Below are 27,278 nucleotides of genomic sequence, written 5' to 3'. Positions count from 1 at the left end.
CGTACATTCCTGGTACTAAGAATGTTAAGGCGGATGCCCTCTCTAGGAGTTTTTTTCCTGATTCCCCTGGGGTTCTTGAGCCGGTTGGCATTTTGAAGAAAGGGGTGATTCTTTCTGCCATCTCCCCTGATTTGCGACGGGTTCTTCAGGAATTTCAGGCTGATGAGCCTGACCGCTGTCCTGTGGGGAAACTGTTTGTTCCTGATAGATTGACTACTAAAGTGATTTCTGAGGTTCATTGTTCTGTGTTGGCTGGCCATCCTGGGATTCTTGGTACCAGAGATTTGGTTAGTAGGTCCTTTTGGTGGCCTTCTTTGTCGCGGGATGTGCGTTCTTTTGTGCAGTCCTGTGGGATTTGTGCGCGGGCTAAGCCTTGCTGTTCCCGCACTAGTGGGTTGCTTTTGCCATTACCGGTCCCCGAGAGGCCCTGGACACATATTTCTATGGATTTTATTTTCGATCTTCCTGCTTCCCAAAGAATGTCGGTTATCTGAGTTGTCTGTGACCGATTTTCTAAGATGGTTCATTTGGTGCCTTTGCCTAAATTGCCTTCTTCTTCTGATTTGGTTCCGTGGTTTTTTCAGCATGTGGTGCGTTTGCATGGTATTCCGGAGAATATTGTGTCCGACAGAGGTTCCCAGTTTGTTTCTAGGTTTTTGCGGGCCTTTTGTGCCAAGCTGGGCATTGATTTGTCTTTTTCTTCTGCATTTCATCCATTCCTCAGACAAATGGCCAGACTGAGCGAACTAATTAGACCTTGGAGACCTATTTGAGATGCTTTGTGTCTGCTGATCAGGATGATTGGGTGGCTTTTTTGCCATTGGCCGAGTTTGCCCTTAATAATCGGGCTAGTTCGGCTACTTTGGTTTCACCTTTCTTTTGTAATTTTGGTTTTCATCCTCGTTTTTCTTCTGCGCAGGTTGAGCCTTCTGACTTTCCTGGTGTGGATTCTGTGGTCGACAGGTTGCAGCAGATTTGGGCTTATGTGGTGGATAATTTGGTGCTGTCTCAGGAGGAGGCTCAATGTTTTGCTAATCGTCGTCGGTGTGTTGATTCCCGGCTTCGGATTGAGGATCTGGTTTGGTTATCTTCCCGTCATGTTCCTATGAGGGTTTCTTCCCTTAAGTTTAAGTCTCGATTTATTGGTCCTTATAGGATTTCTGAGATTATTAATCTGGTGTCCTTTCGCCTGGCGCTTCCGGCCTCGTTTGCTATTCATAATGTCTTCCATAAATCTTTGTTGCGGAAATTTGTGGAGCCCGTTGTTCCCTCTGTTGATCCTCCGGCCCCTGCATTGGTCAATGGGGAGTTGGAATATGTTGTTGAGAAGATTTTGGATTCTCGTTTTTCGAGGCGGAAGCTTCAGTACCTTGTCAAGTGGAAGGGTTATGGTCAGGAGGATAATTCTTGGGTTTCTGCCTCTGATGTCCATGCCGTTGATTTGGTTCGTGCCTTTCATCGGGCTCATTCTGATCGGCCTGGGGGCTCTGGTGAGGGTTCGGTGACCCCTCCTCAAGGGGGGGTACTGTTGTGAATTCAGCTTTTGGGCTCCCTCCGGTGGTTGTAGAGGGTAAAGCATTTGTGCCTGGATTGCTGGAGTGGACATGTGTATCTACTAATTGCAGGACTGACTGGGGTATATAGCTTTGCAGGATCCTTTAGTCAGTGCCAGTTGTCCATTGTTCTTGAAGGATTCACTTCCTGCTGGTCTCTCCAGTTTGCTGTGCTTTTCTACAAAGTTAAGTCCTGGCTTTGTTTTTGCTGTCCACCTGCTGTGGACCTTAAAGTTCTGTGCATTTTCATGTTTTTGTCTTGTCCAGCTTAGTCTGTGTAGGATTTTTTGCAGCCTAGCTTTTTCTCTGGAGATGCAGATATACCCCCCATGTCTTTAGTCAGATGTGGTGATCCGTATTTTCTGCGGTGGATATTTTCTAGTGTTTTATACTGACCGCATAGTACTCTGTTCTACTCTTTCTTTTTAGCTAGTATGGCCTCCTATGCTAAAATCTGATTTCATATCTGCGTATGTTATTTCCCTCTCCTCTCACAGTCAATATTTGTGGGAGGCTATCTATCCTTTGGGGATTTTCTCTGAGGCAAGATAGGTTTCCTGTTTCTGTCTATAGGGGTAGTTAGATCTTAGGCTGTGCCGAGGGGTCTAGGGAGTGTTAGGTACCCCCCACGGCTACTTCTAGTTGCGCTGCTAGGTTCAGGGTTTGCGGTCAGTACAGGGACCACCTTCTCCAGAGTCCGTCTCATGCTGCTCCTAGGCCACCAGATCATAACAGGTGCCTTAAGTTAGCTGAGTGACTTCAGTGTGCTCAAAAAATATGTACGAGTCCCCGCGGCTGCATGTCTTGTAGCTGATCGACAGCCACAACACATGCATTGATTGCTTGTTTTTTATTAAATTCCTGCATGTATTGTGGCTGTCTGGCAGCCGCGAGACATGCAGCGCCAGGGATTTGAGCACGCTGAAGTCACTCGGTTAGTACATGTACATGATCGGTTAACACCTTATCCAAGCACATTCATTCATCACCTATGGTCATTGTTAAAGTCCCCACACAACTTTAATAGTTGTTGGCCAAGCTCTCATTCAGTTGACATCTATTACTTACAACCACACCATTTGCATGAATACTTAGATTAGTGAGTATTCAAGTGTTTCAGTTCGGGTTGTAAAGTATCTCCCCCAAAAAAACAAAAATCAGGTGTGGAAATTTCTTTCCTATTATCTGTTGGTTTAAAGTCGTGAGTCCCCCATGCATATCAGGCCGGTTTCACACGTCAGTGGCTCCGGTACGTGAGGTGACAGTTTTCCTCACGTACCGGAGACACTGACTCACGTAGACACATTGAAATCAATGTGTCTCTGCACATGTCAGCGCGTTTTCACGGACTGTGTGTCCGTGTGCAAAACACGGAGACATGTCAGTGTTCGTGGGAGCGCACGGATTACACGGACCCATTAAAGTCAATGGGTCCATGTAAAACACGTACCGCACATGAACGCTGTCCGTGCGCAGTCCGTGTGCCATGCAAGAGACAGCGCTACAGTAAGCGCTGTCCCCCCAGCGTGGTGCTGAAGCCGCCATTCATATCTTCTTTCCAGCAGCATTCGCTGGAGAGAAGATATGAGAAATCCTTTTTTTTTTTTATTTTCGTGTTTAAAATACTCACCCGGCTCCCTCGCAGTGTCCTCTTAGCGCCAGCTTCTCCTGTATGAGCGGTCACATGGTGCCGCCGATTACAGTCATGAATATGCGGCTCCACCTCCCATAGGGGTGGAGCCGCATATTCATGACTGTAATGGGCGGCACCACATGACCGCTCATACTGGAGAAGGTGCGGCGTGGGGAGGACGTTTCAAGGGAGCCGGGTGAGTATTTTAGTAACAGCGGGCGGGCGCACAGGGGGTAGGAGGGGGGAGGGGACAGGGATCTTTATTTTAAACACAAAAAAAAAGGATTTTTCATATCTTCTCTCTAGCGAACGCTGCTGGAGAGAAGATATGAATGGCGGCTTCAGCACTAGATGCAGAGAACAGCGCTTACTTGTAGCGCTGTCTCCTGCACGGTTTGTGTGGTACCCAGTTGGCACACGGGCGGCACAAGGCTGCCGCACGTGTGCCACACTGATGTTTACGGTAAGCACACGGACACACGAACACGGATAATTCCGGTACCGATTTTTCCGGTACCGGAATTATCTGGATGTGTGAGACTAGCCTTAGATAGCTGGCTGATAGCTAATTTTCTTTAATTTGTGTAGGGTTGTTGTACTCATATTAGCAATAAGAACATAATCAAACATTTTTAAAATAAACATTTTATTAGAACTTCTATTCTGTAAATTTAAGGTCAGAGTCACTAGATAGTTTAAACAACTTTTTCTTGCAATGTTCAATTAGTTTCTTGTAGTTTTTTTTTGTTAATTTGAATACAGGTCCTTCTCAAAAAATTAGCATATAGTGTTAAATTTCATTATTTACCATAATGTAATGATTACAATTAAACTTTCATATATTATAGATTCATTATCCACCATCTGAAATTTGTCAGGTCTTTTATTGTTTTAATACTGATGATTTTGGCATACAACTCCTGATAACCCAAAAAAACCTGTCTCAATAAATTAGCATATCAAGAAAAGGTTCTCTAAACGACCTATTACCCTAATCTTCTGAATCAACTAATTAACTCTAAACACATGCAAAAGATACCTGAGGCTTTTATAAACTCCCTGCCTGGTTCATTACTCAAAACCCCCATCATGGGTAAGACTAGCGACCTGACAGATGTCAAGAAGGCCATCATTGACACCCTCAAGCAAGAGGGTAAGACCCAGAAAGAAATTTCTCAACAAATAGGCTGTTCCCAGAGTGCTGTATCAAGGCACCTCAATGGTAAGTCTGTTGGAAGGAAACAATGTGGCAGAAAACGCTGTACAACGAGAAGAGGAGACCGGACCCTGAGGAAGATTGTGGAGAAGGACCGATTCCAGACCTTGGGGAACCTGAGGAAGCAGTGGACTGAGTCTGGTGTGGAAACATCCAGAGCCACCGCGCACAGGCGTGTGCAGGAAATGGGCTACAGGTGCCGCATTCCCCAGGTAAAGCCACTTTTGAGCTACAGAGAAGCAGCACTGGACTGTTGCTAAGTGGTCCCAAGTACTTTTTTCTGATGAAAGCAAATTTTGCATGTCATTCGGAAATCAAGGTGCCAGAGTCTGGAGGATGACTGGGGAGAAGGAAATGCCAAAATGCCTGAAGTCCAGTGTCAAGTACCCACAGTCAGTGATGGTGTGGGGTGCCATGTCAGCTGCTGGTGTTGGTCCACTGTGTTTCATCAAGGGCAGGGTCAATGCAGCTAGCTATCAGGAGATTTTGGAGCACTTCATGCTTCCATCGGCTGAAATGCTTTATGGAGATGAAGATTTCATTTTTCAGCACGACCTGGCACCTGCTCACAGTGCCAAAACCACTGGTAAATGGTTTACTGACCATGGTATTACTGTGCTCAATTGGCCTGCCAACTCTCCTGACCTGAACCCCATAGAGAATCTGTGGGATATTGTGAAGAGAAAGTTGAGAGACGCAAGACCCAACACTCTGGATGAGCTTAAGGCCGCTATTGAAGCATCCTGGGCCTCCATAACATCTCAGCAGTGTCACAGGCTGATTGCCTCCATGCCACGCCGCATTGAAGCAGTCATTTCTGCCAAAGGATTCCCGACCAAGTATTGAGTGCATAACTGAACATTATTATTTGTTGGTTTTTTTGTTTGTTATTAAAAAACACTTTTATTTGATTGGATGGGTGAAATATGCTAATTTATTGAGACAGGTTTTTTGGGTTATCAGGAGTTGTATGCCAAAATCATCAGTATTAAAACAATAAAAGACCTGACAAATTTCAGTTGGTGGATAATGAATCTATAATATATGAAAGTTTAATTGTAATCATTACATTATGGTAAATAATGAAATTTAACACTATATGCTAATTTTTTGAGAAGGACCTGTATATACTAATTGCCTGCAATGATGGGTATTTAATAAAAACACAGGACACTATCTTCTGTTTGTCAAGGAAGTAAGCAAGAAGTCACATACCAATTTCCATTCATGCTGTTGGATGTTAAATAATCATTTTCGCTTGCTTTATATGAATAATAATTGTCATCTTGCACTTGATAAACATCAGTGGAAGTTAACGTTTACATCTGATGGATGATGTCTCATGTCCTACATTTACTTTACTGCAAAAAGCATAGCAGTGTATTTTTTGCTCAATCAAAAAGGCTTGTCCAGCTTGATATGGCTTTCTGATGCAATAGCAATATTATCAATAAAGTACTGTATATGCACATATGAATATTCATTGGGATTGTGACCTGGTGTTGGTAATAAGGCTGCTTTTTTCCTGTGATGTTTTCTGTATTTGCAGACCAGAAAGAACTCTCCTGCAACTTACATTAAACCCTTGGTGACCAATTTTGACCCTAACCCCTTAACGACCACTGACACGCCTTTTTACGGCGCTGAGAAATGAGAGTATAGCGCCCCCCAGTGTAGGAAATTCTCCAGTGTGTCGGCTACCTGGTGTAGCCGAGACCCCATAGAACATGTTTCGGTTCGGTTTTTACTGACCCCAGTGATGTGATCGCCATTATTCCACAAAAAAATGTCAGATTTCACATTTAATTTCTCTCTCCTCTGATGTGATCGCACACCAGAGGAGAGAGAAATGGGGTCCCCCAATCACCCCCAGTACCTCCGGTGTCCCTGGACTCTCCTGCATCCCACAAATGGTGGGAGCATGCGCAGTGCGCCAGCCGAGATCTGCTGGCTGGCACCCAACAACAATAGGAAATTTTCCCTTTTGTTTCATTTTGATCACTGTGATTGTTAGGGCCTGCAGGAGAGGAACCTGCTGTTAGTAATTGGCGGCACTATAAGGCGGTATAAGCGAACTCTGTTACTTCACAGAGTCACCTAGATAGGAAAACGCTGTGCCCTGTTAACCTCACAGAGGATCACAGCTACCTAACAGAGCAGAAAGCAATTAGTCGTCATGCAGTCAGCTTAGCACACAAACAACTCCTCTTCAGTGGAGCCGGAATTCTAGTGGCTATATGCCTGCCCTGAATTCAAACACACAAAACTCCTCACCAGAGGTGCCGTATTCTATGGGCTTATTTCACCCGAACCTGACCACAAGCAGACATGACCACCAAATAGCAAAGCTCATAACATAAGCTGATACTAGCGCATGGCCATGTGGCCATGCGAACCTTTTATAGCTGCAGCAGACAAAGACCATCCTAGAGGACCAATGGGAGCTGCTACAGGACCTGAGCATGTGACCCCTGACCTTCAATGAGAAGTCTTCCTTTGGGTATGCTCAGAAGGGGAAAAGCAGGACTTATTCCCAGAGGCATCTGCTTGCCGCTGACCAGTACCGGCTGCAATAGCTGAGCCTGGAAGAGCAGCAGCAACCAAGCACAGAATATCTGCCTGAGCCAGACGCTGGGACCGACGTCTCCACTGAGCAGATTCCACTGCGGCTGGAGAAGAATGGGAGACTGCAGCGGAGGTGGTTCGGGATTCCCCCTGTGCATCAGCGGGAACTCGACACCTAACAGTGATAGACCTTATCACAGTGATCAAAACAAAAATGTTAATTAATAACCCCTTTATCAGCCCCTTAGCTAGGTAAAAATAATAAAATTATAAAAATGTATTTATTTCCATTTTTCTACTAGGGTTAGGGTTGGGCTAGGGTTGAGGCTATGGTTAGGGTTGGGGCTAGAGATAGGGTTGGGCTAGCATGGCTAGGATGATGGTTGGGCTAAAGTTAGGGTTAGGGTTGGGCTAAAGTTAGGGTTGGGCTGGGATTAGGGTTGTGGTTAGTGTTATGTTGTGGTTATGGTTGGAATTATGGTTAGGGTTGGGATTAAGGGTTAAGGGTGTGTTAGGGTTATGGTTGTTGATAGGGTTATGGTTAGGGTTGGGATTAGGGTTAGGGGTGTGCTGGGGTTAGGGTTGAGGATAGGGTTATGGTTAGGGTTGGGCTAGGGTTAGGGATGTGTTGGGGTTAGGGGTGGAGTTAGAATTAGGGGGGTTCCACTGTTTAGGTACATCAGAGGGTCTCCAAACGCGACAAGGCACCACCATTGATTCCACCTATGTGAAGATACGAGATGTGCAGCATCTGAAACAACGGATACTGGAAGCACTTGCTAGCATTTCTTCTGCGGTGTTGCTATCGGTGTGTCAAGAGTTGCATTTACAATCGAACACAATGGGCAGGACTTTGAACACATTTTATAAGCGGTCACAAACTTGTAAATAACTCGTGCAAGAATAAAGCTACATTAGAACCCAGCACACCATTGTTTTGTGTGAAATTCTCAATAAGTTTGATGTGTCACATGACCCTCTTCCCATTGAAAAAAATAAAGTTGGATCCAAAATGGCCAACTTCAAAATAGCCACCATGGTCACCACTCATCTTGAAAAGTTTTCCCCCTCCCATATACTAATGTGCCACAAACAGGAAGTTGATATCCCCAACCATTCCTATTTTATTTAGGTGTATCCATATAAATGGCCCACCCTGTACATCTCATCAATATTAGATGTATAGAAAATCCAATATTTCATATTTTCTTCTGTCATATCTTTTTTGATTTGCTTCAGTCCCTAATAAGGCCTTTTCCTCTCCCTGTGTGGGGACAATAGATATCATCTGCAGTCACCTGGACATAAAATGGAATCCTCGCATTTTAACTAATCTGCTTCACCTAGCTATGTCACTGCAATTTTACATAAATACAGGTTTGATTGCAAGCTCCTAACTCCTCAGGACAAATGGTTGATGAAAGGAAAAACGGAGGGGGACATGAGGGACCTCAAGGATTTGTAATATTTTCTAGGACAAGCACTACTTTACTTTTTCTGTTCTTTGGGTTGGATGATCTGCCTGCTGCATGGCTTGCACTATGTTCCCTATATTTTAGCCTTCAAAATAAGCGGAGGTGTGTGGTTGACATGAAAATTTATACTTTCACTAGACTACCTTTACAGTATCTGTAGTTAAAAATCAACTCTGTCAGGTGGGGGATCACCCCAGCTGATAAGAAGTGAATCCAAACAAATGTAGAATAAATCAATGTGTTTTTTAATTAATTTAACTATATATAAATAATTATAAAGACAGGGCAAAAAGCCTCCAAAAAAGAGGGGAAACAAAGCAGCCAAATCCTTAACCATAACACTTCCATTCTGGAAATCATTGTCTACTCAGGGAGATGTCAAAGGATGACTAAAGTAGAAAAAAAAACTTTAATTTCATTACATTAAATGTTTTGCCACTTTTAATATGCAAACATCATCCTGAAAATATCAAAAAATCCTTTTGATTCTTTACAGATAGTAAAGAAATAAATTCTAAACAATTTTGAATCCAATAAATGTTAATTCTGAGCCCTTGGTGCATATCACTTCGGATTTGAATAGGCTAAAGATATATGGTTGCTTGACCTCCTCTGTCATCCATAACTGTGTGATTCATAACAGGCAAATCTATCTAGTACTTTGCATTTTTCATGTGTCCTTTATTAAATATGAGGTCTGAGCTCTCAACTCACTGATCAAAATATTCATTACTCAATCTTAAAATGCAGCATGCGGCGGCTTTTACCTACTTAATCACTTGTTTTACATGCAGTGCACTAAATAATCCTATCTACCCATGGAGGATTATCTAACACAGTTTGATGTTGTATATGTCTGCTAAATTATTTAGAGTAATGTTTAGAATTTAAAAGATTCAGTCACACTGTTATACCCAGAGTCATATCTCCAAGGATTATGCTTTGTATTGTATCTTCAATACGCTTGTGATCCTAGAATTTGACCTTAGGCGTTATTTAGATACTTGTGTTTGTCATTTCTCAGCTGTCCTCTGCTGCCAATCGACATGGGGACCATTTTCCATTTTGCTAATTTGGAGTTGGAAGTGGATATGAAATCCGCACTGCGGGTGATCCAAAATACAATAGGAGACCAGATGCGGCATGGATGATCATTGCGGTTAGTACTGATGAAGAAGTGTGATCACCTTGACAAATAAAACCATGTCCATACTGCATCTGGTCATCTATTATATTTTGGATTTTCAGCAGCTCAGGTTTTATATCTACTCCCATCTGCAAGTTTTCATACTATTTGTTTTCATGGATCTGCAGCAGCCTTCTTTGCTTAATTGCGAACAAAGGGGTTGTGACTTTCACAACCCTCCAAGTGAGCAAATCCTGTTTTACTCTTTTCTTTGTAATCCAGATAAGACCCTGTTGCACTATTTGTCATTTTGTACTATACTTTAGTCCAATTTTCAAACCAAATTTACCCATTCAGATTAATGGGTTTGCAAAAACAATGGACAAGCCAATAGTGCAACCTGTGCAGCCACACAGTGGCCCAAAAAGTAAGGGGTCCAAATCCACCAACAAAGCAGCAAGCAGTTTCTGTCAAAGACACATAAATGGGTGCATTATGATGAACTAATGTCAAAGGCCCATATACTCTTCTTGCACAGAGGTCCTTTTTTGCATGTTCTACCCCTGATTGATGATTTATGCGCTATCTATCCTTGACCAGTTGCTAGCAGATACAGTTAGAGCCAGAAATATTTGGACAGTGACACAATTTTCGCGAGTTGGGCTCTGCATGCCACCACATTGGATTGTAACGTTTAATTTGAAGGGTTGAACAAAAATATCTGATAGAAAATGTAGGAATTGTACACATTTCTTTACAAACACTCCACATTTTAGGAGGTCAAAAGTAATTGGACAAATAAACATAACCCAAACAAAATATTTTTATTTTCAATATTTTGTTGCAAATCCTTTGGAGGCAATCACTGCCTTAAGTCTGGAACCCATGGACATCACCAAACGCTGGGTTTCCTCCTTCTTAATGCTTTGCCAGGCCTTTACAGCCGCAGCCTTCAGGTCTTGCTTGTTTGTGGGTCTTTCCGTCTTAAGTCTGGATTTCAGCAAGTGAAATGCATGCTCAATTGGGTTTAGATCTGGAGATTGACTTGGCCATTGCAGAATGTTCCACTTTTTGGCACTCATGAACTCCTGGGTAGCTTTGGCTGTATGCTTGGGGTCATTGTCCATCTGTACTATGAAGCGCCGTCCAATCAACTTTGCAGCATTTGGCTGAATCTGGGCTGAAAGTATATCCCAGTACACTTCAGAATTCATCCGGCTACTCTTGTCTGCTCTTATGTCATCAATAAACACAAGTGACCCAGTGCCATTGAAAGCCATGCATGCCCATGCCATCACGTTGCCTCCACCATGTTTTACAGAGGATGTGGTGTGCCTTGGATCATGTGCCGTTCCCTTTCTTCTCCAAACTTTTTTCTTCCCATCATTCTGGTACAGGTTGATCTTTGTCTCATCTGTCCATAGAATACTTTTCCAGAACTGAGCTGGCTTCTTGAGGTGTTTTTCTGCAAATTTAACTCTGGCCTGTCTATTTTTGGTATTGATGAATGGTTTGCATCTAGATGTGAACCCTTTGTATTTACTGTCATGGAGTCTTCTCTTTACTGTTGACTTAGAGACAGATACACCTACTTCACTGAGAGTGTTCTGGACTTCAGTTGATGTTGTGAACAGGTTCTATTTCACCAAATTAAGTATGCGGCGATCATCCATCATCCGTGGACGCCCAGGCCTTTTGAGTTCCCAAGCTCACCAGTCAATTCCTTTTTTCTCAGAATGTACCAACTGTTGATTTTGCTACTCCAAGCATGTCTGCTATCTCTCTGATAGATTTTTTCTTTTTTTTCAGCCTCAGGATGTTCTGCTTCACCTCAATTGAGAGTTCCTTTGACCGCATGTTATCTGCTCACAGCAACAGCTTCCAAATGCAAAACCACACACCAAAACCACACACCTGACCTTTTAACTACTTCATTGATTACAGGTTAACGAGGGAGACGCCTTCAGAGTTAATTGCAGCCCTTAGAGTCCATTGTCCAATTACTTTTGGTCCCTTGAAAAAGAGGACGCTATGCATTACAGAACTATGATTCCTAAACCCTTTCTCCGATTTGGATGTGGAAACTATCATATTGCAGCTGGGAGTGTGCACTTTCAGCCCATATTATATATATAATTGTATTTCTGAACATGTTTTTGTAAACAGCTAAAATAACAAAACTTGTGTCACTGTCCAAATATTTCTGGCCCTAACTGTACATGGGAAACCTCTTTCTAATTGGTTTGTTAGGATTTGGCTTGCCTTTAGCCACCTTATTATTTTTTGTGTGTATTTGAAATGCAGATGACACATGGATAATAGCAATTATGCACATGATGCTAAAAATAAATGAAAAATATACCAAAACACAAATGGTAGAGTACTCTTTACTTGGACACAAAGGCCCCGAGTCATCAAGGTGTGAACAATGTTGGTCTTGATGCAGGGGTGTGTTGAAGTCAGAAGCTTCTGATTCATTAGACAACCAATACCTATTAATGATTCATGCGCGTCTGAAAAGTGGCATGGGTCATAGTGCGACTCACCAGGAATCTAACTCATGAACTAGAAAATCTGTGGCATAGCACACCCATTCTGCCCCAACTCCACTTATTTTGTCAGAGCTCGGTGGAACTGGCGTGAAAATGCCAAATGTCACAACATTTTTGAGTTACACAAAAAAATAACAAAAATCCTTTACTGAATTGAGGCCAAAATGCCAGAACTAATAAGATATGAAGGGAGAAATGTGTTATATTTACAGTGATTACTGTCTAGTTTCACAGACATATTGACAAAAGTTACGATTTCTAAAAGTTAGAGCCACGTATTGTCATAAAAGTGTATTCACAAGGAAATGTTAGCAGAGTTTTCATGTCACAAGTAATGACAATGTTCATTTCTATTGATTTTCTGTTTGCTTTTTAGGTTTAACATGTGTTTGATCAATATTCATAAAGGAATCAATTAATATCAGTCAAATATAAGAACAGAGTAAAAGGCTAAACGCTAGTGAAAAAAACAAAGTCTAATGAATGCATTTTGATCTCCTAGGTTATTGCGGTGGGAGGATATTTAACATACACAATCTCCTATGACACGTCTGTTAATGAAGATGCTGAGGATTTCACAGAGTATCCAAGTCTCATTATTGAGGTGAGGTTTTTCATCTAATAAATGATTTTGTATTGGATGTCACATAACAATTTAGCATTGTTATTTAGATATAGGGACAAAAATGTAGAAGCTATCACTATGAAAAAACTTCTGACATATAAACACTTGGGGAAATGTTTCCAGCTATGTGTGTTAGAATACTGGAGCAATTTATGTCCCAAAGTGACTTTCACGATTTATGTCATATTAATTATGTGTTTTAGACACTTTCTAGGTTTTGATAATTTGATAATTAAGGGGAATGGTCTTTCTGATAAGGAACATGGCTTAGAAGGAAAATGCAAGGTCTAACCTATGTCAAAAAAAGTGCCATGCTTGTGGTGGCATAAAGTGGTGTAAGCTTAGTATAGACTGTATATAAATATGCCATATTTATGAAGCAGAATTTGATAATCCTGGTGAATTTTAAAATTTTAAAGAGAACCTGTCACGACAGCATGATTTTGCAACAAAAAGTAAAGCCATGGCTGTAAGGCCGCTGTAGTACTGATTCCATTGATACCTTTGGTGAAGAAACCTGCTTTATGGTTCTTCTGTGATCACCATTTGAAGTTTTCTGCTAATTACATTTCGGAACACAGGGGCCGGACTGTATAGTGAGCCTTCTCTTACCTGGCTTTGATTCCCCGGCCCCTCCCACCTTTGAATGACACTTCACTGCTGAGATTTCAATAAGAGCAGGCTGGTCATTCAAAGGCTGAAGGCAGGCGGATAGGCCAGGAATCATAGGCATGGAGGAGAAGATCTCGTGTAAAGTCCAGCCTCTACGCACCTAAATCTAATTAACAGAAAACTTCAAATAGTGATGAAAGAAGACCCACAAAGCGGATTTCTTCATCAAAGGTATCAATTTAATCTGTATAATAGCACCAAAACAGCCATTTCTTTATTTTATATTATAATATCATGCTAACAAGTTCCTTTTAACCCCTTTTCAACATCGGGTGTAAGCCCACATCATTCCCGGAAAAATGTAGCTGTTTTGAACAGCTGACATGTGTCCGGAACAGTCGCGGGTGGAATAGCGATCCACCCGCGGCTATTAACCCGTTAAATGCCACTGTCAAATAATGACAGTCACATTTAACATGTGCTTCTGACAATCATTCCAGAAATTCACCCACTGGTAACACCATCACGTGATCGCGGGTCACCAGTGGGTTAGCATGACAACCAGAGGTCTCCTGGAGACCTCTATGGTTGTCACTAGGGTTGAGCAAAACGGGTCGGCCATTTTCAGAAGTCGCCGACCTTTGGAAAAGTCGGGTTTCATGAAACCCGACCCGATCCCTGTGTGGGGTCAGCCATGAGGTCGGCGATCTTCGCGCAAAAGTCGCGTTTCATTCCGATACCGCAAGTATCGGATATCGGCCGATATTTGCGGTATCGGAATCCATATTTATGTGTAAAATAAAGAATAAAAATAAAAAATAGGGATATACTCACCCTCGGACGCGCCCTGGTACTAACCGCTGTAACCGGCAGCTTCCATTCCTAAGAATGAGAGCGTGAAGGACCTTCGATGACGTCGCGGCTTGTGATTGGTCTTGTGAGCGGTCACATGAGCGGTCACGCGACCAATCACAAGCTGCGACGTCATCGAAGGTCCTTCACGCGCTCATTCTTAGAAAGGAAGGCTGCCGGTTAGTACCAGGGCGCGTCCGAGGGTGAGTATATCCCTATTTTTTATTTTTATTCTTTATTTTACACATAAATATGGATCCCAGGGCCTGAAGGAGATTTTCCTCTCCTTCAGACCCTGGGAACCATTAGTATCCCATTGCACTGCATTGGGTTTCGTGTTTTGGCCGACCCCGACTTTTTAATAGGATCGGCCGATTTCACTCGACCCGACTTTTGAGAAAGTCGGGTTTCGTGAAACCCGACCCGACCCTAAAAAAACAAAAGTCGCTCAACCCTAGTTGTCACTGTCAGCTTGCTGTGAGCGCCGCCCAGTGGTCGGCGCTCATAGCAAGTGAGTAATTCAGCTACATATAGGCGAACTGATACATAGAGACTATTGAAGCATGCCAAAAGTAAAAGAAAAATGTTTCTAAAAATACATTAAAAAAATATTAAAGTTCAAATCACCCTCTTTTCACCCCATTCAAAATAAAAGAATAAAATAAATCAAACTTTTGGTCGCATTATTATGCAATAACGGGCGATCAACAGATCATATTGGCACCAAAATGGTATCATTAAAAATGTCAGCTCAGCACGCAAAAACTAAGCTTGCACAAAACCCTAGATCATAAAAGATGGAGATGCTATGGGTATCAGAAAAAGGCACAATTTTTTTTTTTTTTAAACAAAGTTTGGAATTTTTTTTCACCACTTAGATAAAAAAGAACCTAGACATGTTTGGTGTCTATGAACTCGTAATGACCGGGGAAATCAAAATGGCAGGTCAGTTTTAGCATTTAGTGAACACAGTAAAAAAAGCCAAACAAAAAAACAAGTGTGGGATTGCCCTTTTTTTGCAATTTCACTGCTCTTGGAATTTTTTTCATATTTTCTAGTATACGACATGATAAAACGAAAAGTGTTGTTCAAAAGTCCATCTCGTTTTGCTAAAAACAAGCCCTGACATGGCCATATTGACAGAAGAATAAAAAGTTATGGCTCTGGGAATAAGGGGGATGAAAACGAAAGCGCAAAAACTAAAATGCTCCCGGGGGTTAAGGGGTTAAAGGGACTCTGTCACCTGAATTTGGCGGGACTGGTTTTGGGTCATATGGGCAGAGTTTTCGGGTGTTTGATTCACCCTTTCCTTACCCACTGGCTGCATGCTGGCTGCAATATTGGATTGAAGTTAATTCTTTGTCCTCCATAGTACACGCCTGCACAAGGCAATCTTGCCTTGTGCAGGCGTGTACTATGGAGGACAGAGCATGAACTTCAATCCAATATTGCAGCCAGCATGCAGCCAGCGGGTAAGGAAAGGGTGAATCAAATACCCCAAAACCCCGCCCCTATGACCCAAAACCAGTCCCGCCAAATTCAGATGACAGGTTCCCTTTAAGCACTCAATGGGCTATGCCCCTACTGATCAATGCTACAAAGTGTCTGAAACACTTAATATGAACCACATAATGAAATACCATTTTTTTCAGGAAAATTACTCTATATTTCTGGCACATTTAGCTTACTAAATATGACTTTCATGTTGCAGTTTTTAAATATAAGAACATAGATATATAAGTGAAAACCAAACATAATTGCACTAGTACAGTCCTATTACAAAAATATTCTAGTACGTCTATTTCAATGATAAGTCAAACAGAGGAAGAATTAAATTCTTGCAGCCTTCCATACTTTACAATTATCCATTTCATATGCCATAGAAAGAAAATAGTGGGGTTGAGTAACTAAACAACATGGCACATGGCAAGTAAAGCAATTATCTGAATGGGTAGTTCATTCATTTATCAAACTACCCAGCATAATATTATATAGAAGCAGAAGTAAATAAATGAGCAAAATGTAATATTTGTACATAGCTGAACAGTGGCCTACCAGAGTCAATGTTACTGGCGGGGCCATGGTATCCCAGTCCGACACTGATTGCATTGTCAAAGTTCCAAAGTTATTTTTTAGTGTGGCACATTGCTAAAGAAATCTCCTTACTTTGTTTCTGACATTATTGTATGCAATATGGAAAATATCCATATCAAACATAAAAGAGGATGAAAACCACTGCTGCAAGAAGTTGCAATGTACATATGTACAGTATGATGAAACTATAGAAAAATGATGTGGAAAATAAGGTGTTTATTGCTACATATAGTGAGTACAATAAGGGAGATTGTGCCTTATTAAGCCAGAGTTCTGGCTTAAATTATGCCAAAAACGTGTGCACATTCTGTGCACCAAGCATAGGACACTTTTTCAACTTCACTGGACAGCATCATAAAATGTTGAGAAAAGAAAGCGTGGCTAAGAAGAAATGAAGAAGTCTGATGAGATCTACCATATCGGACAAATTAGTAGGCGCAGTCTCAGGGTATGTGCACACGTTCGGATTTTATGCAGAAATTTCCTGAACAAAGCGGGAGATTTTCTGCAGAAAATCTGCACGTGTTTTTCTCTCGTTTTACTCGCATTTTTTCTCGTTTTTTGCGTGTTTTTTGTGCGGATTTTTCACGTTTTTTTTCCGGAGCTTCCCAATGCATTAAATAGCGGGAAATCTGCAATAAAACCACAAAATTAATGAACATGCTGCGTATTTTTCCACAATGTGCACAAAAATTGTGGAATACATTCAAAATGATGGGATGCTTAATGTATGCGTTTTTGAAGTGTTTTTGCACCTGAAAACCGCCAAAAACTTGAACAATCTGGAACGTGTGCACATACCCTCAGTCTGTCAAATCTAGTTTTAAGCTTTATCATTGTGGGAAAAAAAGTATTTAGTCAGCCATCAATTGTGCAAGTTCTCCCACTTAAAAAGATGAGAGAGGCCTGTAATTGACATCATAGGTGGACCACAACTACGCGAGTAAAAATGAGAAAACAAATCCAGAAAATCACCTTGGCAAAATTTATTTTGCAAATTATGGTGGAAAATAAGTATTTAGTTACCTAAAAACATGCAAGATTTCTAGCTCTCACAGACACGTAACTTCTTCTTTAAGAGGCTTCTCTGTTCTCCACTCATTAGCTGTAGCAATGGCACCTGTTTGTTATCAGTATAAAAGACACCTTGCACAATTGGTGGCTGACTAAATATTTTTTTCCCACTGTATAACACCAGTTGTAATATTAGTCTCTTTCACCATTTACAAAAAAAGCAAAATGTAGGTTGCCATTTGTAATATTCGGCTGAGGCTTTCACGGGGCGACATGTGTGGCACCCCCAACCCCCTCTCTTATTTTGCTCAGGTTACATTCTAATATAAGGTGCAGTCCGACTGCCATATTACTCCGGTGAGGATCACATCGCAATTCTCGGACTGGCCATCTGATCTCCTGACCTGAGCGTTAAAGGTGCATAGAAATACCGGCTATCACGCTCAGGAAAAGAGAGCCAATGGCTAGCTCAAGGAATGCATTTTGATTATCACATTAGTAATATGGAAGTCTGATTGTACCCATAAAGGGATCAAATATTAAAAATAAATATATCAAAAAATATTTTGAATTACCGCAAGGCCTTCTACTTAATAACAGATCTCTATGTTACCATAAGTTTGAAGCTCGATAGACATCCATGATAAGATTGGAATATTTACAATTAGGACTTTTCCTATATAATTTGCATTGCCCATTTTAGGTATTCGCAAGAAACTTTTCACTGAGTGGTTGTTCATTTTTTTGCAGGATACATTTGTGCTGATTTTTTTGTACAGAGAAAAAATGTGAAATATCTTATACCAGCCCAAACAAGGACAAAAATACACTGATCTAGCACATGAGGCCAGCTATTGTAAATAGTGATAATCCAACGTATGATGGCTGGTTCTCACCCCTACACAACCACAGTCTACAAAGGGCAATAACACTTCCTGGATCACTACTGCCTATCCCGCCTGTATCTTACACAGTGAGAAATATACCTATTTGGCTGTGGCAATATTTGACAGGAAATCAGAATAAACCTTTCCTATTTTAGGTCAATTAGGATTACCATAATTATTAACAATTGCCAAATGGCAGAATAATGAGAGAGAGAATGTTTTAAGGTGTTTTTATTACTTACTGCAAAGTCAAAAGTTTACATACATTTTATCAGTATTTGGTTGCCCTTAAACTGAATGACTTCGGCCAAATATTTGGGATATCCTTCCACAATAGTTGGTCAGAATTTTGGTCCTTTCCTCCTGACAAACCTGGTGTAACTGATCCAGGTTTGTAGGTCGCCTTGCTCGCACCTGCCTTTTCAGCTTTTCCCGTAAATTTTCAATAGGATTGAGATGAGGGCTTTGTGATGGCCACTCCAAAACATTGGCTTTGTTGTCATTAAGCCACTTTTTTACCATTTTGGCAGTATGCTTTGGGCCATTGTCCATTTGGAGGACCCATTGCCGCCCAAGTTTTAATTTCCTGGAAGATGTCTTGAGCTCTTGCTTCAGTTTTGCCACATAATCTTGTTTTATCATGATGCCATATATTTTGTGAAGTGTACCAGTCCCTTCTGCAGCAAAACAACCCCTCAACATAATGCTGCCACCTCCGTGTTTCACAGTTGGGCTGCTTTTCTTAGGCTTCCAAGCTTCTCCCTTTTTCTTTCAAATGTAGCGATTGTCATTATGCCCAAAAAGTTCAATTTTAGTTTTGTCAGACCTCATGACATGTCTCCAAAAATTAAAGTCTTTGTTCCTCTGTTCATTTGCAAGCATAACATTGGCTTTTTTATGTTTCTTTGGAGTGATGGCTTCTTCCTGACAGAATGATCTTTCAGCTCATGCTGATACATTACTTGTTTCACTGTGGATATTGACACAATCTTACCTGCTTCTGCTGTCATCTTCACAAGATCTTTGCTTTTGTCTTTGGTTGATATGTACATGTCGGAACAAAGCACTTTCATCTTTGGGACACAGAATCCATCTCCTTCCTGAACTGAATGATAGCTGGACATTCCCATCTTGTTTGTACTTGCATATAATTATTTGTACAGATGAACTAGGCACCTTCAGGTATCTTGAAATTGTACCCAAGGATGAGCCAGACTTCTGCAAGTTCACAATTCTCTTCCTGATATCTTGACTGATTTCTTTAGACTTTTCCATGATGCTACACAAAGAAGTTTACTTTAGGTGTACATTAAAAAACATCCACAGGTGTGTCTCTATTTAACTCAGATGTTGCCAAAAAAACAAGGTGTTGCCAATCAGAAGCTTCCAAACACATGACATCATCATATGGGCAGGCTAGAATTGTTTAAAGGCATAGTAATCTTAGTGTAGGTTAACTTTTGACTTTGCAGTAAGTAATGAAAATGACTTACATTTTTTTTCACTCTCATTATTCTGGAATTTGGCAAATATTAATAATTATGGTAATCCTAATTGACCTAAAACCGGAAAGGTGTATTCTGATTTCATGTCAGATATTGAGAAATACATGCATATGTGTCTTTTTATATAGAATATTTAAACTTCTGGTTACAACTGTATCTCTGGAATCAGGGCATCTGCCCCTATATCATGCTGTACTCGGATAGGGCAGCAAAATCCTGTTGACAGATTCCCTTTAACTTTTAGATGTGTAAAAAATAAATATGGTTAAAATGTGTTACGGCTAGCGGAACGCACCAGTAATAGAGAGATTGATACGAGGTGTGTTCGCAGCCCGGGGTCCATCGTGCAGAGATACCTGCTGCAAAGTAATGGCGGATGGACACTGAGCTCACACGTGGGTTAAACTTCACCCCATGTGAAATGAAAGGGAGCTCTGTTGCCTCACAGAGTCGCCCTGTACACAGAGAATAATACCCTAACTAGGATTGTGGTTGCTCTGGTACTCTTCTGTGCTAACCGCACATGAAGGAACCAGATGCCAAGCCAAGGTTAATTGCCCCCACTGATGCTAGCTGCCTGCCTGAGTGTTCAGTCCCAAAGCTAAACAGACTCACACCACATATAAACTGAGTAGTAGAGTATCCACTGGCAACAGCCAAACACAAATGATACTAGCGCATGGCTGTGCGGCCATGCAAACCTTTTAGAGTTGTAGCTCTCCAGGACCTTCCTAGTGGACCAACAGGAGCTGCTACAGGACCTGAGCGTGTGACCCCTGACCTCCAATGAGAGGTCTTCCCTTGAGCATACTCAGAAGGAAGGACTTAGTCCCAGGAGCGCCTGCTCGCCGCCAAACAGTACTAGTTACAATGTCTGAACCTGGAAGGGCAGCAGTAACCAAACGTGCAGTATCTGAGCCAGGCGCTGGGACCGACGTCTCAGCTGAGCAGGTTCCACTGCAGCTGGAGAAGAATGGGAGACATCAGTGGACATAGTTCAAGATTCCCCTTGTGCAGCGGCAGGAACTTGACTCCTAACAGAAATGTGTGTTTTTTTGTAATATGGGAGCCTATGGACAACGGATTTCTCCAATAGACATTGTAAATGCAGCCAAGGCTAATTTCATCCTCTTCCTTACAGCAACCCAATAGATAAAGATCTGGGATGGTTAGAATTTCTGGATGTTTACGCCCTTGCTTCTTCTATCCCAATTGTTATGCTAAGACCGGGGTCCCATTAGTGTATGGCATGCAATGATTTCACATGTGAGAGCATTGGATGTGATATGCTAATCACACTCTGCTCCAGCTCTGCTGCAAGCAGGAGCCGAGTGTCAGTGCTCTGGGCTCTGATCCTCTCGCATGAGAGAATCTCAGCACAGGTGCGGAGGAGACAGAGAAATTAATTTCTCCATTTACTCTGCTTATAGCATTGGTGGGAATCGCACTGCACTCGTGTGATATCCGAGTGCAGTGCGATGTTTTACCCAGAGACTTATATGGGTGCTTGCAATCTGATTCTCAGGTGCAATCACAGCATGCTGTGATTGTTTTCGCATTCCGAATTGACATGAGAAAATAATCGCAGATGTGAGCTGCACCATAGAGTAACATTGGAGTGAGTGTGATCCGATTTTTTTTATCTAATTGCACTCATCCGAATGGATTGCAAATGTGAATTAGCCTGAATAAAGGTGGTTCTAACTTTATAACCCTGAGATGATTGATCCTAAGATGCTCTATGTTAAGAAAACTAGAAATATATTAATTATTAACTTTTATTTATTGTTTTACAAAACAATGTAAAACACAACATTTACAATTTACAACATTTATAATATTTGCAGGGGAACGGAATATGGATTAGTAACACACAAGATGAATCTTACCAGCCATTTGAAGAACATACAGTAAGAGTGGTAATGCGCCCAGAATTCTTCAAAATGCATTCAACAGGCCATCCAGTCAGCAGAAAGGACTTCATGACAGTGATGGCAAATGTTAACAGACTTCTTATTAGAGCAACACATAGTAACCAACCAGATGCCATTTACAGGTAAGCATAAAATTACAAAGCTTTCCAGCTTAATGCTCTTTGTTATAAAGTCAATAACATTTTTTCACACATGTGGTGGTTTATTCCAAAGATGATGCCAATTATCGCAGTAGAAAAAATAAGAACATAAAAATTAAGAATTCCTAGCTTAATTTCTAAAAAATGAGCTTTTCAGTGCAAGTAGAAATTATATTCCCCCATATACACAAAGTAGTCAAGGAGGCTGAGGAAATTGAAATAATATCTACTATATAATTGTCTAAGGGTCACTTCGATCTTTCTGTCTGTTCTTCTGTCTGTCTTTCTGTCTGTCTGTCACGGAAATCCCAAGTCGCTGATTGGTCGCGCCAAAACGTCCACGACCAATCAGCGATGGGCACAGTCCGGCGGCAAAATGGCCGCTACACTCCCAGCAGTCAGTGCCCTCTCCATTCTCCCCCCCAGTCAGCGCTCACACAGGGTTAATGGCAGCATTAACAGACCGCATTATGCCGCGGTGTAACGCCCTCCGTTAACGCTGCTACTAACCCTGTGTGACCTACTTTTTACTATTGATGCTGCCTATGTGGCATCAATAGTAAAAAGATCTAATGTTAAAAATAATAATTAAAAAAAATCATTACATACTCACCTTCCGTTGGCCCCCCGGATCCAGCCGAAGCCTATCCCGCTCCTCGTGACACTCCGGTGACCGGTCCATGCATTGCGGTCTCGTGAGATGATGACAGAGCCGTCTCGTGAGACCGCTATGTCATCATCTCGCGAGACCGCAATGCACTCTTGGAACCAGAGCGTCGTGAGGAGCTTCGGTAAACGCCTCGGCTGGATCCGGGGGGCCGACGGAGGGTGAGTATATAACTTTTTTATCTTAATTCTTTTTTTTTAACAGGGGTATGGTGCCCACATTGCTATATACTACTGTGTTAGATACTGCATGGACTGTGTTATATACTACATCTCTGTGCTATATACTATATGGGCTGTGCTATATACTACGTGGCTGTGGTATATATTATGTGGCTGGGCAATATAATACGTCTCTGTGCTCTATACTACGTGGCCTGAGTTATATACTGCATGGGCTGTGTTATATACTAAGTGGCTATGCAATATATTATGTGGCTGTGCAATTTACTATGTGTCTGTGCAATATATTACGTGTCTGTGCTATATACTACGTGTCTGTGCCATATACTACGTGGCTGTGCTATATACTACGTGGCTGTGGTACATACTATGTGTCAGGGTCACTGGCTCTGTATGTGAGGGGAGATATGTATCACGAAGATTGCATTCTTCAGTGATCTGAAACCCATAAGTTTCTCTCCAGCATGCTATGTGCTGAAGGGGCTAAACCAGCCTGTACATGGGTCTGGGTTTTTGGTAAGTAGGTGAGAGATGGGCGGGACACCTTCTCATCATATCTCCACCTCAAGAGTATAGTTATGTTTATACTGTGCATAATGCATAACACACTGCGGGGGTGGGATTCATTAGCTGGGTGGTTGCACTGGCCGCACAGGCGCAGTCTGCAACACAGCAGTGAGGTCAGAAGGCCAGTGCTCACTGTGCCTGCCCAGGCAGAAGAGAACAGTGCAGGCGCCGGATTTCATAGCAAAACACCGCAGAGGGGGCGGCGACCGGCGCCCCAGAAGATATGAGTGACGGCAGTGTGGTGTTTTCAAGAGGGGAGTTAAGACCTGCCTCCAGGTCTAAAGAAAGGTATTTTGGCAAAATTATAAATAGCATTATTTTGGGAATAACGGCACCAAAAACTAAAAGAGCCACCTTGTTAGAATGCAGCATTACTGCTGCACAAGGTGGCTCTTTTAGTTTATAACGGCTGGAGGGGATGACAGTGGCCCTTTAAGTGTTCCTTTGTCTACTTCGGGGAGCAGCTGAGTGACCCGACCTTTTATAAAATCAGCTTCTTTATTCACAGTGTCTCTTTACTGAATCTAATTTCACAGTTACTTACAAATTACAGTATGTAATATCCTTAGGAATTCACTGTTCCATCATGTGATCAATTAACCCCTTATTATCTCATTTGACTACATCCTATTTATATTTTCAAAAATATTAATTCTAATTATACTGCAATTTATTTAAAAATGCTGGAAAGTCTTAGTTTTCTGCTACTTTCTTTATGATTCAGTTAATTAGTCTGGCTATTGTGACATCTCATGGAAAATGGAATCTTTTTAGATATTGTAGAGGGTCTTGAAAGAGGGACAAGTGTTTTGACTTCTAGTATGAAAAAGATAAGCAATTCATTTATATACCTTTTAAGCTTTTTATGGCATGATAAAACCTACAACTTTCACTCACTGAGTTACATGTTATAAATAGTGTTGAGCGATACCGTCCGATACTTGAAAGTATCGGTATCGGATAGTATCGGCCGATACCCGAAAAATATCGGATATCGCCGATACCGATATCCGATACCAATACAAGTCAATGGGACATCAAGTATCGGAAGGTATCCTCATGGATCCCAGGGTCTGAAGGAGAGGAAACTCTCCTTCAGGCCCTGGGATCCATATTAAAGTGTAAAATAAAGAATTAAAATAAAAAATATTGTTATATTCACCTCTCCGGCGGCCCCTGGACATCAGCGGGAGGATCCGGCGTCCGGCACGGCTTCTTTCTTCAAAATGCGCGCCTTCAGGACCTGTGGAATGACGTCCCGGCTTCTGATTGGTCGCGTGCCGCCCATGTGACCGCCACGCGACCAATCAGAAGCCGCGACGTCATTCCTCAGGTCCTAGAAGGCGCTCATTCTAGGACTTTAGCTGAGGAATGACGTCGCGGCTTCTGATTGGTCGCGTGGCGGTCACATGGGCGGCACGCGACCAATCAGAAGCCGGGACGTCATTCCACAGGTCCTGAAGGCGCGCATTTTGAAGAAAGAAGCCGTGCCGGACGCCGGATCCTCCCGCTGATGTCCAGGGGCCGCCGGAGAGGTGAATATAACAATATTTTTTATTTTAATTCTTTATTTTACACTTCCGATACCGATACCCGATATCACAAAAATATCGGATCTCGGTATCGGAATTCCGATACCGCAAGTATCGGCCGATACCCGATACTTGCGGTATCGGAATGCTCAACACTAGTTATAAATCAAAATTGCAACAGATTTGAGTAATATAAATTATATGTAAGAAAAATAGCGAATTAAATTTTAGAAACTCTGCTGATTTGAAGTAGCTGCAATATTTTTGCATTTTAACATTCTTGTATTACTCGCAATAGCTTGACGTCTAATCATCACAAATCTAGATCATTACAGAACCATAAAATGAGCTTCAGTATAGTGATTTCAGTTTTGCAGAACCATGTGAGAACAAGGTATTATTGTAATAATACCAAACAATACATTATAACTGTCTGAAAGCAGGTAAAGTAAAATAAGTAAAGGCATTTCCCAAGTTTCTGACAAATTTCTAGAAAGGGAGGAAATGCAAAAGGTAAATGTTAGATCTCGAGTTCCCGCTTCTGCACAGGGGGAATCTCGAGCCATCTCCGCTGCGGTCTCCCATTCTTATCCAGCCGCAGTGGAGTCTGCTCAGCAGGGACGTCGGTCCCAGCATCTTGCTCAGTCTCACTCCGTACAGAGACTTACTGCTGCTTCTTCAGCTTCTGCCATTAAAGCCAGTGCTGGTCAGCAGCGAGCGGACTTCTCTGGGACTAAGTCCCTGTCTGCACACACTGTGTCCACTTCCTGTGCTGCAACTATATAAACTGCGCATGACCGCACGGCCATGCGCTAGTGTACAATTGTTAATGTGTGTATGTTGTGAGTGCAAGTCGTCCTTGTATACCCCTACCCTATTGAATGTCTGTTCGCGGAAGGTGTATGGTTGCTATCTAGCGCCCAAATTATCCTACAGCACCAATCACACATTACAGCGTCCAGTTGCTGTGACCGCCAGTACGGCGCCGTGCACTTCCTCTGTGCTTTCCTTACCCAAGCCTGGGTGGTTAGTGGCGTCCGTCAGTGCGGCACCGCATGCACTCTTGTGCCTTAATATTGTTATTTTGTTTCCTTACACACCCAGTTGCGGTGTTGTGCCAGCAAGGGTCTAATCGGACTTCAAGCCTAGTTGGGGTTGAGTTCGCTGACTACTTGCTCGCGCTCTATGTGCGGTACCGCGGTCCTGTGACGCAACAGGATCGCTTCCTTCACGCTGGGTGAAGTTTAACCCACGTGTGTATACTTATGAGTACCGCCATATAGTCCGTCATTACTTGGCAGCAGGTTCCATCTCTGCACGGTGGACCCCGGGCTGCGAACGCACCATACTCTATCTGTCTTATTATTTGGTGCGTTCCGCTAACCCTAACATTACACTAGCGCCAGGGTCTGGCTAGTAATGACAGACAAACAGCAATCCTTGCGGTATATCCAGCAGCTGGAGGGTATGTTGGCGGCTCTTGAGAGCGCAACCTCAGCTGTGGATGTTACCGCAGTTGCTGTACAGGCTGCTAGCGTGGCTGCAGCAACCCTGTCCATTGCCACCCCTGCTCCGACATTTTCTCGCCTCCCACTGCCAGAAAAATTTTTTGGTGATAGCAAATTTTGTAGGGGATTTGTGAGTCAGTGCTCTATTCACCTTGAGCTCCTGGCTGCACGCTTTCCCACAGAGCGGGCTAAGGTGGGATTTATAGTGTCTCTCTTGTCGGACAGGGCGTTGGAATGGGCTACGCCGCTGTGGGAGCGTGGCGATCATGTGGTGCAGAGTGCTCCGCTGTTTCTGAGCACTCTGAAGCAGGTCTTTTTAGGACCTCAAGTCACCCATGATACTGCGCTCCAACTGCTGGCATTAACTCAGCGTGAGTCCTTGGTCAGTCATTTTGCCGTCCAATTCCGCACTTTAGCTTCTGAGCTGGATTGGTCGGATAAAGCTCTTATCCCCATATTTTGGAGGGGCCTGGCTGACCACGTTAAGGACGCTCTGGCCACTAGGGAGATTCCTGCCACACTGGAGGAGTTAATAACTATCTCCACTCGAATTGACCTCAGTTTTAACGAGCAGAGGTTAGAGCGAGCCCAGTGTAGGCAGAGGTTTCGGCTGGCTCCTACCTTCGCCAAACCTCTGGAATCTCCGGTCCTGGTTCCTGATTCACATGAGGCCAGGGAAGTGTCACAAGCGGGATCTAAGTCCCGGACCGCTTGTGCACTCAAGGTCTGTCATGTTTGCCAGCAGTCAGGACATCTAGCCACCAGATGTTCTCAGCGGTCGAGGAAACGTCAGCGTCTAGTGGTAGTAGGTGGAGGTACACTAGACACGGCGACGTTTGCCTCTAAATTGTCCTTTAAGGGGACAATTACTATAGGCTCATTCTCCCACTCGGTAGAGCTCTGCGTGGATTCTGGGGCGGAGGGCAATTTTATGTCTTCTGCCTTCGCCCAACGTCACGGAATACCCCTGGTTATGCTAGCTCAACCAGTAACGGTACGAGTGGTGAATGGGTCGACACTGCCCTCACAGATAACACAC

The 27,278-nt window shown here is 42.6% G+C and overlaps 1 protein-coding gene across 2 annotated transcripts in view; it reads left to right on the top strand.

Moving 5' to 3' along the window:
- Nucleotides 1-27,278, top strand: part of LAMA2 (laminin subunit alpha 2) — a 1,496,617-nt gene that overhangs the window by 585,179 nt on the left and 884,160 nt on the right. For both annotated transcript variants that reach the window (XM_069726054.1, XM_069726053.1), the window contains exons 13-14: nt 12,623-12,724; nt 21,557-21,765. In XM_069726054.1, coding sequence (XP_069582155.1) covers nt 12,623-12,724; nt 21,557-21,765 — 311 coding nt within the window. The remainder of the gene's footprint in view (nt 1-12,622; nt 12,725-21,556; nt 21,766-27,278) is intronic.

This window comes from Ranitomeya imitator, chromosome 5 (genome assembly GCF_032444005.1).
Source record: "Ranitomeya imitator isolate aRanImi1 chromosome 5, aRanImi1.pri, whole genome shotgun sequence".
NCBI classification, from domain to species: domain Eukaryota; kingdom Metazoa; phylum Chordata; class Amphibia; order Anura; family Dendrobatidae; genus Ranitomeya; species Ranitomeya imitator.
Note: the sequence above shows the minus strand (reverse complement) of the source record. Positions and strands in the feature narration are given on the sequence as shown.